Consider the following 14,097-nt stretch of genomic DNA (forward strand, 5'->3'; position numbering starts at 1 on the left):
GAGATGAGATAAGTCAAATTGGAGTCCTTTGCTTTTTGCCAGGAGTTAGGAGGATCTGCTTAACCCTTGCATTGTTCAGTTCCCAAAAGATGGAAAAAATTAAATACCTGTTTCTACACTCAGTCAGCACTTGCTGAATTCCACAGCTTTTCTCAAAAGCACAGAGGCATAGGAATCTCCTGAGAAAATGCCCGTGTTTTTGCTGGAATAGGCAGATTATGTGTTTTACCCCCTGCCTGGTCTCTGATGTATTTGATTGTTTCTAACTGATAATTCTGAGGAAAAGAAAAAAAGAGCCTAAGACAGATGTTTGGCCTGAGAAACTAAGTTTAACAGTTCAAACATGGCAAAGATGCAGTAACCAAAAGCAAGATCTTACCAGAGGAAGACAGCTTTGGCAATAAGTGGCACAACTTAAAACAGTTACAGCGTTATCTCATCTGCAGGGGAGCAGGTTGTATTTGTACCTGTCCTCTGTCTCTAGGCTGATCTTGCAGTGGCTGGGTGCAACAAGAACCAGGGAAATGCCTGGCAAGTCCTCACAGCTGCATCAGAACAGATGTCTGGCTCGTTCGTGTGCGCCCTTGGCACAGAGGAACTAACAATATTAAAGATCTGCAGATAGAAAATGGGGCTGTGGGCAGGGGTGGAGATCAGAGCCGTGGTGGTGGGAGGACCAAGGGATCTCTGTGCTGGAGGCAGGAGTACAGCTCTAACCCCCCAGCTGGGTTTGCAGCCAGTGCAGAGCCTCTCACCACCACAGCCCATGGCAGGCACAGTGCTTCCAGTGCCAGCTGGGCCCCAGGGCTGAGCTTTGTGGGGTTTGAATGAGCCCAGAGTGGTTTTACATGAGCCCCCCACCCATCCTGTAGATTGCAGTGCACTCCCAAGGCCAAGCTCATGTTTTTCTTACTGTGTCATTGGAATGACCCACCCTTAAGGGCAACTTCTCTGGGCCTCTACACTTGTACAATATCAGGCCTGAAGGATGTCCATGACTGTGCCTGTTCTCCGCAAGGACTCTGTCTGCCCAGACTTTTTCAGCCAGCAGATCTCTTCCCTCTCTAGCTGAATTGACTGGAAGCCTGACCACAGCACTTGGCTTTGGGGTGCTCAGGGTGCACAGGGGAGCTGCCCCATGCCAACAGTGTGTCTGTGGCAAGGCAGGGAGCTCTGGCATGGCCTGGTCCTGCTGGCTGTGCACTCACCTGCCTCGTGTTCCCTCCTAGCCTTCCGTGCCCTGCTGCAGATCCGGGCGGTGAGGAAGAAGCCGGGGGCTCTGTCGCCGGTGTCATTCAGCCCTGTCTTGGCACAGAGTGTTGACCATGACGAGCACTCTGTAAGTACCTTGGGACCCCGGGGACAAAGCCTGGGTGCTGGTCTTGGCCTTAGCAGGCAGCTGGTGGGTGCATCAAGCTTGGCCTGATGGTTGGTGACACTTCCTGGTGTCCCAGGGACCTCGGGAGGTTGGCTCAGACCCTGCACCGAGGGCTTCCTGAGCAGTGCAGCCTTTCTTGTCAACCTGCGAGACTGCGGGGTCCTGGATTAGTGATACAACTAGATTGGAGGAAACAAATCCATAGAAACCTCAGGCTGATAAGATTTCTTGGAGCCTGTCCCAGCAGGAGAGTGGCAGACTCTGGGCATGACAGGGTTGGGGCTGGGAAAACAGGGCAGGGGAGTTACAGTTTGACTTGCCCACACATCTGTGTGGCATCACACCAATGAAATGCCCTTGGCACTGGGGTTCTCAGAAAGGCCTCTTTTTTGCAGCCTCCCTGAGTGTGCTGGGAGACAGCTGAGGGAACGTGGGATGGGTAGAGTGGCACTGGTGGCCTCAGGGCCCAGCTGCATGTCCCCAGTGTGGTGAGGGCAGCAGCTCTTTGCCTGAGCAGCGCTGTTGAACAGCTGGCTCTGGTGGGACACATGAGATCAAAGTGAGAAGGAGAACCACATGTAGATCATCTTACAGGCTTTTGTGGGAACAGATGCTGTCACAGGAAAAGGCTGCCCTCTGCAGTGCTTTAGCCCTGCTGCCTTCAGCTGGGGCTGAGGAACAGGGCAGGGTAGAAAGCCCGAGGGTTGCTGTGAGGCAGAGCATGGTGTGTGGAGGAAGCAGGTGCTGTCACCTGCAGCGAGGTAAGGAGATGCTGAGTGTCTCTTCCTGTCACTAACCTCAAGAAACAACTTCTTTAAAACATGGTTTTCTCTCGACAGCGTCCCTTTAAGCCCCTTAAGGTGAGCTCTGTCTCCCTGCCCAGCAGGAAGCCTAGGAGGGGAGTAAGAACAGTAAGTGGCCTCGGGTGCTTGCACTGGGCTCCCGCGGTGTCACCTGCACGAGGCAGTCACACACACAGGGCTTGCTGACACGCTGGGTTTGACCTGTGCCCCTGCCTGGGCTATGACACTTCACCTCCTGCCTCCACCATGGCAGTGAGACACTCACACCCTGCACGGACCATCACTGACCTCCCTGGTTTGCCTGTGGACAACAAGCGAGATGGAAGCAGCTTGTCACAAGGGTCTGACACTGGCTCTCAGGGACTGTCCCCAGGTCCTGAGCCTGGATGATTTATGGTCCCTGACCAAGATATTTTCACAGTTTCATAGGACTGTGGGCAAACTGCTGTCCCCTTGGCTCACCCAAAAGCTTCCTTGCACTTGTCTCATCCCCTCGGCAGTTTGGTGTGGGCACATCCTGGTGTGGTTTCCAGCCCGGTGCTGGGATGTAGAGGTAGATAAAGAGGCACAGCTGGAGCAGGTCTTGCCTTCAGGAACACTGGCTGCAAGAGGCTGATTTGCTTTTACAGAACCAGGAGGGATGGAGCTTGTCGTGTCTGGGGACTCTTTGAGTTGGTGTGGGATTGAGTAACTGGAACACTGTGCTGGGAACAGCATGAATGGCAACAGTGGGGGACCAGGAGCTGGGAAAGGGAAAGGTGAAGGAGGCCCTAGGTCAGGAAGGTTCTGTTTGTGCCCTCTGTGTACTCCCATAAGATACAGCTATGGCTGTTGTTGATATCAAGGAGGTTTTCTTTTGCTCAAGCCAGCCTAGATGCTCGGTGTTACGAGGAACGTGGCTTGGTGGGCTTGTCAGGTCTGGAGAAAACCAAGCAGGGTTCAGGTAATGAGGCTCTTGCAATTTTGGCATGACCTGGCTCTCTGCAAGCCTCCTCCAGTGTCCAGCAGTGCTCCTGGGTGGTGTAAGTGTCCCAGAAGAGAGCAGTGTCTCTTAGGGTTGTTTGAAAGCTCAGTAACTTGCAGTGAGGGTGTCGTAGCCATTGGCTGAGAAATCCTTCTCCAGCCTCTGAGTTGTGCCATGGAACCTGAGCTTTCACCACAACAACCCAAAATGAGCAGCCTTTGAACCTGCAGGCTCCAGTCTGCACAGGCAGGAGAAAAAGTCCCAAGCATAAGCCAGAGGAGTTTGTCTCTGTGACTTTTCTGTCGACAAAATAGCACCTCTGAACTGCTGTCTGGAGATGAAAGGTCTTTTGGAGGTGGCTTTTGGCCCCACCACCTACAGCTGGCAGCAGCTGGGAGCCGATCCCTTGTTCAGCTGAGCTGAGCTGGTTCTCTTCAAACCAGCACAGGACCAATACTGAGGTGAGGGTCAATGATTGACCCTTCCCATCAGACCTAATTCCTCCTGTGACCACAGGTGAGTCAGTTCAGCACTGAACCCACACCAGATTAGTGGCTGTGCTGGAACAGGCTGCTGGGGAGGCTCATGTGCTGCTGTGTGACCGGGACATCAGACACAGGAGTTCATGGCCAGGCTTAGCAGCAATGTGCCATCTTAGGCACAACTTAGAACCACTTCCCTGAGGATACAGGGCTGGAACAGCTCAGTTTAATGCAGTCTGGACTTATGCAGTGTTGCCTCTTCGTTTGCATCAAGCTGGGCTGATCTCTTTATGGCCTCCTGGGTTGCAGCATAAACCCCATTTGTCCCTGAGTCCACAGGATCTTTATGATCAGGAGGGTTTTTAACCAGTGTTGGTTTAATGGCTTTGCAAGGGTTCCTTTGACTGGCAGCTCCATGAGTTACAGAGAGAATGGGAATTGGTGTGGGCTTTCCCTCCTCCCTTATAGGTTCAGTGGTTCTGTGATCCCTTTCCTGCCCTTTAGCAGAGGTGACTGTGCAGGGAACCACCATTAGCGGCTGGGAGGACATGGGAGAAGTGGAAGTGGTGTAGGCTCTGAGAACCATCAGCTGGTGCACATGTTCCCTCCTTCAACTCTGTCTTGGTGACAGTGGTGGTGCTGTGAAACAGCTGCATGTTCCTTGGCTGGAAGCACAAGTGAGGTGTTCATTGAGCTGGAAGGGTCTCTGAACCATTGGAGGAACTTCTGGGAGAAAAAATCCAAATGTATTTTATAGCAGCTTTTTGGAAACCCACTTTCTCACTCTCCTTGCCCAGCTCTCGAAAGTACATCAGAGGGCTGCCCAGCCACCATCCAGCTCGCTGGGATGCCCAGTCTCTGGGCAGTGCTCTGGAAACTTGCCTGGAGCATCATCAGCCTTACAGCCCTGAGGGAATGAGTGGCTGTTGCAGGGGAAGGAGCTGAGGTGCTGTGGAGAGGTGGCTGTGGGGATGGGCTGCCTAGCAGGACAGGGCTGGGTGGCAGCAGGGCCTCCCTTTTCCAGGGGGGTTCCCGCCTGGTGATGTTTTCCCAACGTCCCCTCTCTCTCTTGCCCGCAGAGCTCTGACAACATCCCTCCCGGCTATGAGCCCATTTCCTTGCTGGAAGCACTGAATGGGCTCCGCTCCGTTTCCCCCTCCATCCCCTCTGCTCCTCTGTACGATGAGATCAGCTACTCCGGGGTGGTGGATGGGATCCCTCCCGCCAGCCGCCCGCTCGTGGGCATGGACAGAGCCCTGGAGAGCGGCCACCAGAAGGGCAAGCGCAGCAAGTCTCCAGACAGGTCAGCATGGGGACAAGGGACACTCCTCCTGCAAGCCCTGAGGGCTTGTGGCCACATACACTTCGAGCCAGGAGAGGGCTCTGGCTGGTCCCCTCGCTGCTGACTCGGGATTTTAGGAGGCCAGCAGGTACTCGTGCCAGAGAGAGAACTGAGACATCGTCCCTCTGTTCAGCCTGAGGTTACAGCTTGTGTCTCCTAAAGGCTGGCTGTGCCACCAAAAGAAATAGTATTTTTAGCAAGGAGAATTTAATCTTAGAATCATGGAGTGGTTTGGGTTGGAAGTGGTCTTAAAGTTCATCTCATTCCACTCCCCTGCCATGGGCAGGGACACCTTCCACTATCCCAGGTTGTTCCAAGCCCTGTCCAACCTGGCCTTGGACACTTACAGGGATGGGGCAGCCACAGCTTCTCTGGGCAACCTGTGCCAGGACCTCACCACTCTCACAAGGAAGACTTTGGATGGAAATGTCTCCTTCCCAATGCACTTAGTCCCTCAATTTGCATTTGACATCCAAACTTTGTTGGATTTCAGCTTTCCATGGAGCTCCACAGGGGCAAAAGAATGGGGAGAGAGGTGACCTGAATTTCAGAGCACAAGGAGCTCAGTTGAGATCCTGTAGTTGTTGTCTGAAGGCTCCTATGTTGGCTTTGGGATGGAGGGTGTAGGTGAGGATGCAGGGCTGTAGAGATAGGATCAGCCTGGTTTTGTTCCTGGCATTCCTCCCTGTGCTCCAGCCCAGTTTTCCCCCAGGAAGGGAGTCCAGAAGGTGTGAGGAGCAGTGTGGGACCTGAGCCTCTTGCTTTCCATGCAAAGGCAGGTTTGTCCAGGCTGTGTTGCTGTGCCAAAGCTTGGCACTCCTTGGCTCTGTCCTGCTGTGCTGCCGCTCCCCATGGAGCCAATACAGGAGGCCTTGGTGAATTCAGGGAACTCCTGCTTGTGGCCTTGTGCTGCCCCAGATCCTCCAGGAGCTGTGGTGCTGGTGGCTCCCTGCAAATGGAGTTTCTCTTGCCACACAGCACACTACGGTCCCCCTCGTCCCCAATCCACGAGGAGGATGAGGAGAAGCTCTCCGAGGACTCCGACTCGCAGCCGGCGCTGAGCGGGGGTGAGCTGGTCCTGAGGGAGACCAGCTCTCCAGAGGTGAGTGTGTGCTCTGCTGGGGAGCTGCCCTGAGCCAGAGCTCTTCTGGGGGGGCTTCTGGGGCAGGGGAGGTGTCTCATGAAGGGCCATTGCTCAGAGCCTTGGCTGCTTTATTTACCCCTGGGGCTCCATGGGGAAGGATGTAGCCACTCCCTGTGCCCCTGACCCCTCTCTGGGGGCAGAGGCATTGGATAAACACTCCTTTGGAGCTATGTCAGAGCTTACCTTCCCCGGTGTCCTGAGCAGTGTTTGGGGCAGGGATGGGAGCTGGACCTTACTGGGACGTAAAACCGCTCCATCCCAGCCCATGGTGCCACAGCATTGGGGGGTGGCCCCTTGGTCCTGCCCTGGAACAAGTCCTGGCCCCAAGTGCAGCTCCCTGGAGAAAGCCAGATCAGGAGAATGGCACAGCAAAGGCCCCCAGCTGCAGAAATAACCTGTGCTGTCCCTCCTTACAGAGCGTGGCAGGGGAAGAGATGGAGGAGGCCTCGCCTGTGCAGCAGGGTAGGTGTGAACCTGGCTGTGGGTGCAGCCAGACCTTGGCTTGGTGTCCAGTGCTGTTGTGGTGGGATGGGGACAATTAGGGAATGAACAGAAACATCCAGTCCCCAAAGTCCATCTCTGAGCCTCTGTGCTTCACCAGGGAAAGGCGCCAGGGTCTCTTCTGGGAAGTGGGGGAAGAAAATCCACAGATCTCCCTGGTTTATTTGCCAAGCATCTCACCTTGCTCTAAGCTCTACACAAGTAGAGCTTTTCATGCCATGGGCTGTTTCCTTGCACCATTGGGGTCCTGGTGAGAGCACAGTCACAGTACTGGGCACGCAGGATGTGCCCCATGTCTTTGGGACAGATCTCTACTGCTCAGCCAGCACCCAGAGGGCACAGAGACGGGGTGAGAGAGGGGTGATGGGCACGTTTTGGGCCATGAGCCTGTGAAGAGGTGGCTCTTTGGCACTGTGACCTGGACCAGTCTGAATGGCTCTCTTGGGACCTCTGTGGGGCTGGGGGGACCCGGGGAGCTTCCTCATGTGGAAGATCTCCACCTGTGCCAGCCAGGAGACCCTCAGGGCTGGGCTGGGGGCTGAGGGGCAGTGCTGGGGACTGTGCTGGGGGCTGAGGGGCTGAGCTGGGGGCTGAGGGGCTGAGCTGGGGACTGAGGGGCTAAGCTGGGGGCTGAAGGGCGGTGCTGGAGGCTGAGGGGCTGAGCTGGGGGCTGAGGGGCTGAGCTGGGGACTGAGGAGCTGAGCTGGGGACTGAGGGGCTGAGCTGGGGGCTGAGGGGCTGAGCTGGGGGCTGAGGGGCAGTGCTGGAGGCTGAGGGGCTGAGCTGGGGGCTGAGGAGCTGTACTGTGGCTGGTTAACCGCAGGTGGTGGCCGCCCGCCCTCGGTGGAGGACGTGCTGCAGGACGGCGGCTGCGGCGAGAGCCGGAGCCTGACACGGTCCGAGAGCGACCCCCCTGTGGACGTGTTCCTGCCAGGTAACGGCCGTGCCGTTGGGGCTGGAGCTGCGGGGCTGCGCCCGTGGCTCCAGGGCCTGGGGGGTTTGGGGAGTGTGTTCCTGCCCACGGGCAGCTCCAGCTGCAGCCTTGAGATGGGGCAGGAAAGAGCTGCCCGGAGCACGGGCTGCTGCTCCCTCCCCCTGGGCAGAGCTGTGGGCGAGGGGGGGTAACACAGAGGTAACTTGCCCCGCCTTCTCTCTCCTCCTCCCTCACCCTTGTGTCTCTGTCCTTCCCTTCCTTTCTCCTCTCTGGGCTGCAGCCACTCCCTGGCAGTTTTGTGTGAGAGAGGCCTCCTGTGCGCTCCCAAATGTGCTCCTGCTTTTGGGCAAGGGAGGGGAAGCATCTGGGCCAGTTCCTGGGGGGTGGGGCAGTGTCGTCCCGGCAGGGAGGGGCCCCGTGTGCCGGGGGGCCCTGCGCTGTCCTCACCTCTGACTGTTGTCGTTGCAGCCTGTTCTCTTCTGTAGAGTCGCAGTCTGTTCTGAGTTACCTTTCTAATGTCTCCTTCCCTCTCTGTCTGCCTTCCTCCCTCCTGTCTTGGGCAGCACTGGGTCCTGATTCCTGCTCTGTTGGTATAGAGGAGTAAGCTGGTACGTCTTCTCATTCTTCTTTACTGTTGTGAGGGGCAGCAGGAGCCCTCCTGGGAATGTGGAATGGGGCTGGTCCTGGCCATGGAGCAGGGAAGGAAGGGGCAGCAAACCAGCCAGGCTCTGTCCTGGGTCCATTCCCATGCCTGGCACCAGCATCCCTGCTGTCCCTGCATGCCAGGACCCCAGGCAGGGCAGCAGAAACCCCTGCCCTTCCCACTGGCTTCTGCTGCCTCGTGGGCACCGTGAACACCCTGCTGGTGTCCCCAGGCTGGTGACAGAGGGTGTGTTGTCCCCTCAGTGTCCTGTGTCCCACCCCTGATGCTGAACCTGCATCGGAGGAGATGGAGCACTTGGCTCCAGCCCTGTCTCCCTTGGCCAGCCCAGGGCAGGAGGGTTTGGCCGATCCCCCTGCCAGGCCCTTCCTCTGCCCCCAGGGCTCCCGTTTCCGAGGCTGAACCCCCTTCTCCTCTCCCAGGTTCATCCGACTACACCAAGACGCTCCCCGTCCGCGGCACCGGCAGCCCCACGCAGCCCCTTCTCTTCGAGCAGACCCATCTGCACCTGGAGGACGAGCAGAGCCTCCCGTGAGCGGGGCCGGGCCCTGCCGGAGCCCCCCGGCCCTGCCCGCGCCCCTCCGGACACGGTCCCGGCACAGCCCGTGCATGTTCCCTGGCGGTGGGTCGGGGCTGGGGCCGTGTTTCCCGTGGGGGGTGTCCGTGGGGCCGGGCGGGGTTTTGGGTTCCGATGGGCAGATGAAGGACGGACACTACCGATGTATATTTTGTACACACCGAGCACAGCCCTTTGCTGTCACTGCCCCTGTACAGAGCCGTGGCCTCCCCGCCGTGCCGGGCCGCAGGGCTCCGCGGGGAGGGGGTTCCGCGGGGGTCACCCCCGGCCCGGCCCGCAGAGCCCGGCGCTGCCCACGCCGTGTGCCTTGTTCTGCTTCTGCGGGGGGGCCCGGGGCGCGTCCCCCCCACCTCCCCGTCTATGTTTGTAGGAATAAACACGTGGAGCAGCCCCGCCAGAGTCCGAGTGCACCGGGGGGACAGGGAGGGGACGGGGCGGGGAACAGGGGGGACTGGGGGGCTCTGGGGAGGAGCGGGAGGGAGCGGGGGCTGCGGAGGCGGGGCCAAGGACCGAGGGGCGGGGCCACTGGTTGATGGGGCGGGACCTTTGCGCTGAGGGGCGTATCCATGTCTTGAGGCGGGGCCAAAGCGCTGTGGGCGGGGTCCTCCGTTCCGTCCCCCGCCACCTTCCCGTCGTGCCCTTCGCCGCCCCGTCCCGTCCCCCCCGCTCTGGGCTGCGATTGGCTCTCTGTGGCGCTCGGCGCGCGCAGCCCGCTGCCCGCGCGCCGCCCGCCCCGCCCCGGGCGCGCGCGGCGATTGGCGGGCCCCGCCGGGCGCCCATTGGCCCTGCGGCGCGCGGCGCGCCGCCATTGGCCGCGCGCGAGCGGCGGTCCCGCCCCCCGCGGTGCCGTGGGCGCAGCGCGTGCGCGGAGCGGGTGGCGGTGGCGCGAGGCGATGGCGGCCGTGGGGACGATGGCGGCCATGGGCCCCCTGCCCGCCATGGGCGCGCTGCCGCCGCTGCCCACGCTCGGCGTGCCCGGCGTGCCCGAGCTCAAGCCGCTCACGCGCTACGAGGCCATGCGGCTCGGACCCGGCTGGAGCCACTCGTGCCACGCGATGCTGTACGCGCCCAACCCGGGCATGCTGTTCGGCCGCATCCCGCTGCGCTACGCTGTGCTGGTGAGGGCCGGGCGGGGCCGTGCCGGGAGCGGGAGCGGAACCGGGGCCGGGAGCGGGAGCGGAGCCGGGGCCGGGGCCGGGGCCGGGGCCGGGGCTGGGGCGGGGCGGGAGGGCGTCGGGGCGGACGGGGCCGGGCCGCGGGTGCGGGTGCGGGGGCGGTGGGTGAGGGGGCGGCTCCGCGGGAGATCCGAGCAGGGCGGTAGCGTCAGGCTGGGCCCGAGCCCAGGGGGAGCCCCCGGGCCCGCGGGCGGTGCGGAGAGCCCCGGCGGCCGGGCCGGCGTCGCTGAGCGGTCCTGGATGCGCCGGAGCTGGAAGGGCCGCGCCGGAGCGGCCGCGGCGCCCCCTGCGCTCCTCCGGCTCCTCCGGAGGCTCCGTGGCCCCTCCTCGCCCCCCGGCGGGGGCCCCGCCGTGCCCCATTAACACCCTGCGCCTCTATTGCAGATGCAGATGCGGTTTGACGGACTGCTGGGCTTTCCCGGGGGGTTCGTGGATCGCCGTTACTGGTCCCTGGAGGACGGTCTGAATCGGGTGCTGGGCTTGGGTTTGGGCTGTGTGCGCCTGACGGAAGCTGACTATCTGTGCTCGCACCTGACAGAGGGGCCACACCGCGTGGTCGCACACTTCTACGCCAGGCAGCTCACCCTGGAGGAGCTGCACACCATCGAGATCAGCGCGGTGCATTCCCGAGACCACGGGATGGAGGTGGGACACCCGGGAGGGGTGTGCGAGCTCTCACTTAGCCCAGGGAAGGCGTCGCTTCCTCCTGGGTCTGCCGGGCGGCCCTGGCCAGCCCGGCCGGGGAATGCACCGCAGGTAGAGCTGCCGGCGGCAGGTGCCAGCACCGCCCGAGGCATCGGCGATAGGAGCCGGCTGGGGTCGTGCCGCGGGCTCCAGAGCACAGGGAGCTCCGGCTCCAGCCTTTCCTGGCGTCAGCCCACGCAGGGACGAGCCCGTGTAACCCTCGGCCAAGGGATGTGGCCGAGGGCCGTTTGCAGCTGGGGGGGATCCCCCCCCGCCCTGGGTTGAGTGCCCTGGACCGGACCGTGACCGCGGTGTGGTGATGTCGCTGTGACCCGAGTCCTCCCCGGCCTGCATGGGGGTCGTGCGGGGGCACCTTCCTCCTCCTCCTCCTCCTCCTCCTCCTGGGCAGCTGAATGTGGCTGAAGCCCCGGGGCATTGTGAGAGAGATCCAGGGCCTCCCCCTGCGCCCTCCGGGCGCTCGGTGGGTGTTGGCAGCCGCGTGAGCAGAGACAGTGGGCGCTGGGTTGTGGCCTGGGTGAGGGGGACATGGGGGCAGCTGTGGTGTCCCCACAGGGAGAAGGGGCTGGAGGGGGAAGAGACACTCCCCATAGTGGCCTGGGGCAGCGGGATCCCCCCCAAAGGGGCAGGATGGGGGAACAGAGCCAGGGCTGGGACGGGGGGCTGGGCAGGGAGAGCCAGGGGTCTGGCTGGGGGAGCTCGGGAAGGGGCAGCACTGGGGCTGAGCTGGGCTGAGGGCAGGGAAGGGCAGGGGCCAGTGTGGAGGGAAGGCAGGACCTGGCAGCGGGGCAGGGCGGGCCTGGGCTGTGGGCTGGCGGGCACTGGGTGAGGGTGTGGGGACAGGGGGGTGCGGAGAGGGGGGCTGGTGCTGCAGTGGCCCTGCTGAGCTGTGCCCTGTGCATTTGCAGGTGATGGGCATGGTCCGGGTCCCCCTCTACACCCAGAAGGACCGCATGGGCGGGCTGCCCAACTTCCTGGCCAACTCCTTCGTCGGAACTGCCAAGTTCCAGCTGCTGTTCGCCCTGAAGATCCTGAACATGGTGCCGGAGGAGAAGCTGGCCGAGGCGGTGGCCGCCACGCAGAAGCCGAAGAAGGCGGCCATCGACCACGCGGGAGGGGCAGCGGGACACCTGCACGGCCACAAGGCGGGCAACGAGCTGGGCAAAGCGGGCAACGAGCTGGCGGAGCGGGCAGAGCACCCGGGCATGGCGCAGGCGGGGGCCGAGCAGCTGGCGGGGCTGGAGGGCCAGGCCCTGGCGGAGCAGCTGGCGGGGGCCGAGGCGCTGGAGCAGCCTGCGGGGCTGGGGGCCGACGCGGTGGCAGAGCAGCCGTTGGCCGAGGTGATGGAGTGACCCCACCCTGTGTGCGCTCCAGTAAAAGTGGGTGAGCCAAGAGACTTCTTTCCGACCTGGGGCTGCAGTGGCTGCCCACGCGACCCCACTGCCCAGCCGGGAGGGTCTGGGTTTGTCTGAAGCAGGGAAAAGCGATTTATTTTTATGGCCATTAAACTCTTAGCGAGCTTCCCAGATCAACCTGCACAGCCCCTGCAGAGAGTTCATGTGCTTACGTGAGGGCGCCAGAGCCTTAGAATTATGCTTTGATTTCAGGGACACACTGCTGCTGTCAGGTCCCCCTTCCATTTTTAAGAAACAAAACATACGAATTTTTTAAATGCCCCGTGTTGACTTGGCTGTGTTGGCAATGGGCACAGCAGAGGGACGGGGCTGCTGGTCAAGCACATCTGCCCATGTCAGCGACCAGGCCCCTGCTTGGGGTGCTGGTGCAACAGGGCAGCTGTGCCATGAATTCCCTCTGGGGCGTTAGGGGTGCTCATGTGGGGCCCTACCTGGAGATCTGTGGGAGCAGAAAAGTGGAATAAATGGCTTTGCTGAAAGTTTAGCGGTTGGGACTGTTCTTGAAGGTTGAGGCTGAGCCTGCGGGACCCAGAGCTGGGGGAAGGTAGGGCTGGGAGGGAAGAGCACCCATCAACTCCTGCTGCCACAAGGGTTTGTTCTCTGGACTGTGCCAGGGCCAGAGGTGAAGGATGGGGCCAGAGGCAAAGGACAAGGACAAGGCTGCTGGTGGCAGCCCCTTGGGGCAGGGGGGCTGTGGGGTGGCTTAGGTGCTGCCTCTCTGCAGCTGTTGAGGTTTTGGGTTAGTCCAGACTGGCTCATGCACCCCAGGGCTCCAGGCAGGAGCCTGGAGCAGCCATTTGTGCTGCTGCAGATGCTGAAGCACCTCGTGGGCACTGGCTGTGCCTGAGGGGCCTTTGTCCTGGCTGAAATGTGGGGCAGCCAGCAAGGAGCCCCAGTCCCTGTGGGGCTCAGGAAAACCGTCCACCCACCATTGGAAGGGCAGGCTCAGTGCTGGAGGAGCTGCTCCCTCTGCCCTGTCCCCCCCTCTCTGCCTGCTCCAAGCTGATCCCTGGCTTGGCCTGGAAGCAGCTCCCCCAGGATTCCTCCAGCCCCAGTGAGGAGGGTCTGTGGGCAACCCCCAGCACAAGGTCAGGGCCAGAGCACTCAGTTGATTCCTGTGCAGGGACAGAAAACTCAGAAAAGAGGTTTGGTTTAATTGAAGACATTTAGCGAGAGGCTCTTCAATAAATAACGGGCTGCAAAGTGGGGACAGGGCTAATGCCTCGGGACAGGGTGGCAGGAGGGCACAGACCAGTCACAGCTCCCCTGGGGATGTGCTCCAGAAGTGGAGTGGGGTTGTGTAAGGGGAGGAGAGAAAGGGGACACACACACACACATCAGTGCCGGGCACTCAGGAGAGAAAGAGCTTCATTCTGGTCCAGAGAAAGCAAGTGCTGAGGAAAACCAAGGGCTTGGGCTGCTAAAGAACCTCTAAACTAACAGATGTGTTTAAGTAAAAAGTGGATAAGCAAAAATACCCCAGACTGAAAAGTGGTAACCCAACTGAGGGTGTTGTGGAACTGAGGCTGGAAAGGTGTGTCAGGGGCACTGGGGCTGGAAGGGGTCACTGGACAGCTGAACTGGAGAGGAACCAGAGACAGATGGGGTAAAAGAGGCCCATTCCGAGGGCAGCCCTGGCATCTTGGGGCTCAGAGGTCTCAAAGGATGGCCTTTCCACCAGCACCAGCTTGACTCCTCATAAACACTTTTTTACCTTGTGTCAGTCATTGAGCTATGCCTCTGAGCCCCAGAAGGACCAGCACCTTGCAGAAGAGCCTTGTGCTGCTCCCAGAAGGTCCATGCCACCCCCTGGGGCTTCCTGCTCTCCAGGGTGGCACTTGTCACACACAGCCCCCTCCCCTCCTGTGCCTCCCACCCCAGGGCTCAGACACTGACGGGGCTTTCTGTGGCCATCCAGTCTGCAAGGTCTTCTAAGACCCAGCCTGACCTGTAGTGTCACCCCCAGGTCCTGCCCAGCCCTTGCCAGAGCTGGCAGTGCCAGCACATCCAGGCCCTGCA

The 14,097-nt window shown here is 60.9% G+C and overlaps 2 protein-coding genes and 1 long non-coding RNA gene across 6 annotated transcripts in view; all 3 read left to right on the forward strand.

Moving 5' to 3' along the window:
- MGRN1 (mahogunin ring finger 1) overlaps positions 1 to 9,055 on the forward strand; it is a 52,927-nt gene extending 43,872 nt beyond the window's left edge. Inside the window, exons 11-17 of one of the 3 annotated variants that reach the window (XM_017809086.1) lie at positions 1,230 to 1,339; positions 4,707 to 4,930; positions 5,948 to 6,071; positions 6,530 to 6,575; positions 7,438 to 7,548; positions 8,112 to 8,156; positions 8,632 to 8,743. In XM_017809086.1, the coding sequence (XP_017664575.1) occupies positions 1,230 to 1,339; positions 4,707 to 4,930; positions 5,948 to 6,071; positions 6,530 to 6,575; positions 7,438 to 7,548; positions 8,112 to 8,152 (656 nt within the window). In that variant the 3' untranslated portion in view covers positions 8,153 to 8,156; positions 8,632 to 8,743. Of the gene's footprint in view, positions 1 to 1,229; positions 1,340 to 4,706; positions 4,931 to 5,947; positions 6,072 to 6,529; positions 6,576 to 7,437; positions 7,549 to 8,111; positions 8,157 to 8,631 lie in introns of all 3 variants that reach the window. The other 2 variants (XM_017809087.1, XM_017809084.1) reach the window with 2 other exon arrangements.
- Positions 1,347 to 3,470, forward strand: LOC108494465. The gene is made up of 3 exons (XR_001873857.1): positions 1,347 to 2,964; positions 3,222 to 3,225; positions 3,460 to 3,470. It is a non-coding gene; the product is annotated as an uncharacterized LOC108494465 (long non-coding RNA).
- A 602-nt stretch (positions 9,056 to 9,657) lies between the features above and the next one.
- On the forward strand, positions 9,658 to 12,562 carry NUDT16L1 (nudix hydrolase 16 like 1). Of its 2 annotated transcripts, XM_017809009.1 has the most exons (3): positions 9,658 to 9,904; positions 10,346 to 10,606; positions 11,572 to 12,562. In XM_017809009.1, exons 1-3 carry the CDS (start codon positions 9,680 to 9,682, stop codon positions 12,013 to 12,015), a joined length of 930 nt encoding a protein of 309 aa, XP_017664498.1. In that variant the 5' UTR covers positions 9,658 to 9,679; the 3' UTR covers positions 12,016 to 12,562. The 2 variants fall into 2 exon arrangements, with proteins under 2 accessions (XP_017664498.1, XP_017664499.1); XM_017809010.1 differs by lacking the exon at positions 10,346 to 10,606 and having other exon boundaries at positions 9,669 to 9,904.
- The last annotated feature ends 1,535 nt before the right edge of the window (positions 12,563 to 14,097 follow it).

This window comes from Lepidothrix coronata, unplaced genomic scaffold (genome assembly GCF_001604755.1).
Source record: "Lepidothrix coronata isolate B3197 unplaced genomic scaffold, Lepidothrix_coronata-1.0 Scaffold24, whole genome shotgun sequence".
Taxonomy (NCBI): domain Eukaryota; kingdom Metazoa; phylum Chordata; class Aves; order Passeriformes; family Pipridae; genus Lepidothrix; species Lepidothrix coronata.

Excerpts from the sequence above, each read along its gene's own strand:
- NUDT16L1 (XM_017809009.1), top strand. The coding sequence starts at position 9,680 with ATGGCGGCCGTGGGGACGATGGCGGCCATGGGCCCCCTGCCCGCCATG. Across the intron at positions 9,905-10,345 it reads CGCTGCGCTACGCTGTGCTG|ATGCAGATGCGGTTTGACGG; the intron begins GTGAGGGCCGGG and ends CCTCTATTGCAG. Across the intron at positions 10,607-11,571 it reads CCCGAGACCACGGGATGGAG|GTGATGGGCATGGTCCGGGT; the intron begins GTGGGACACCCG and ends GTGCATTTGCAG.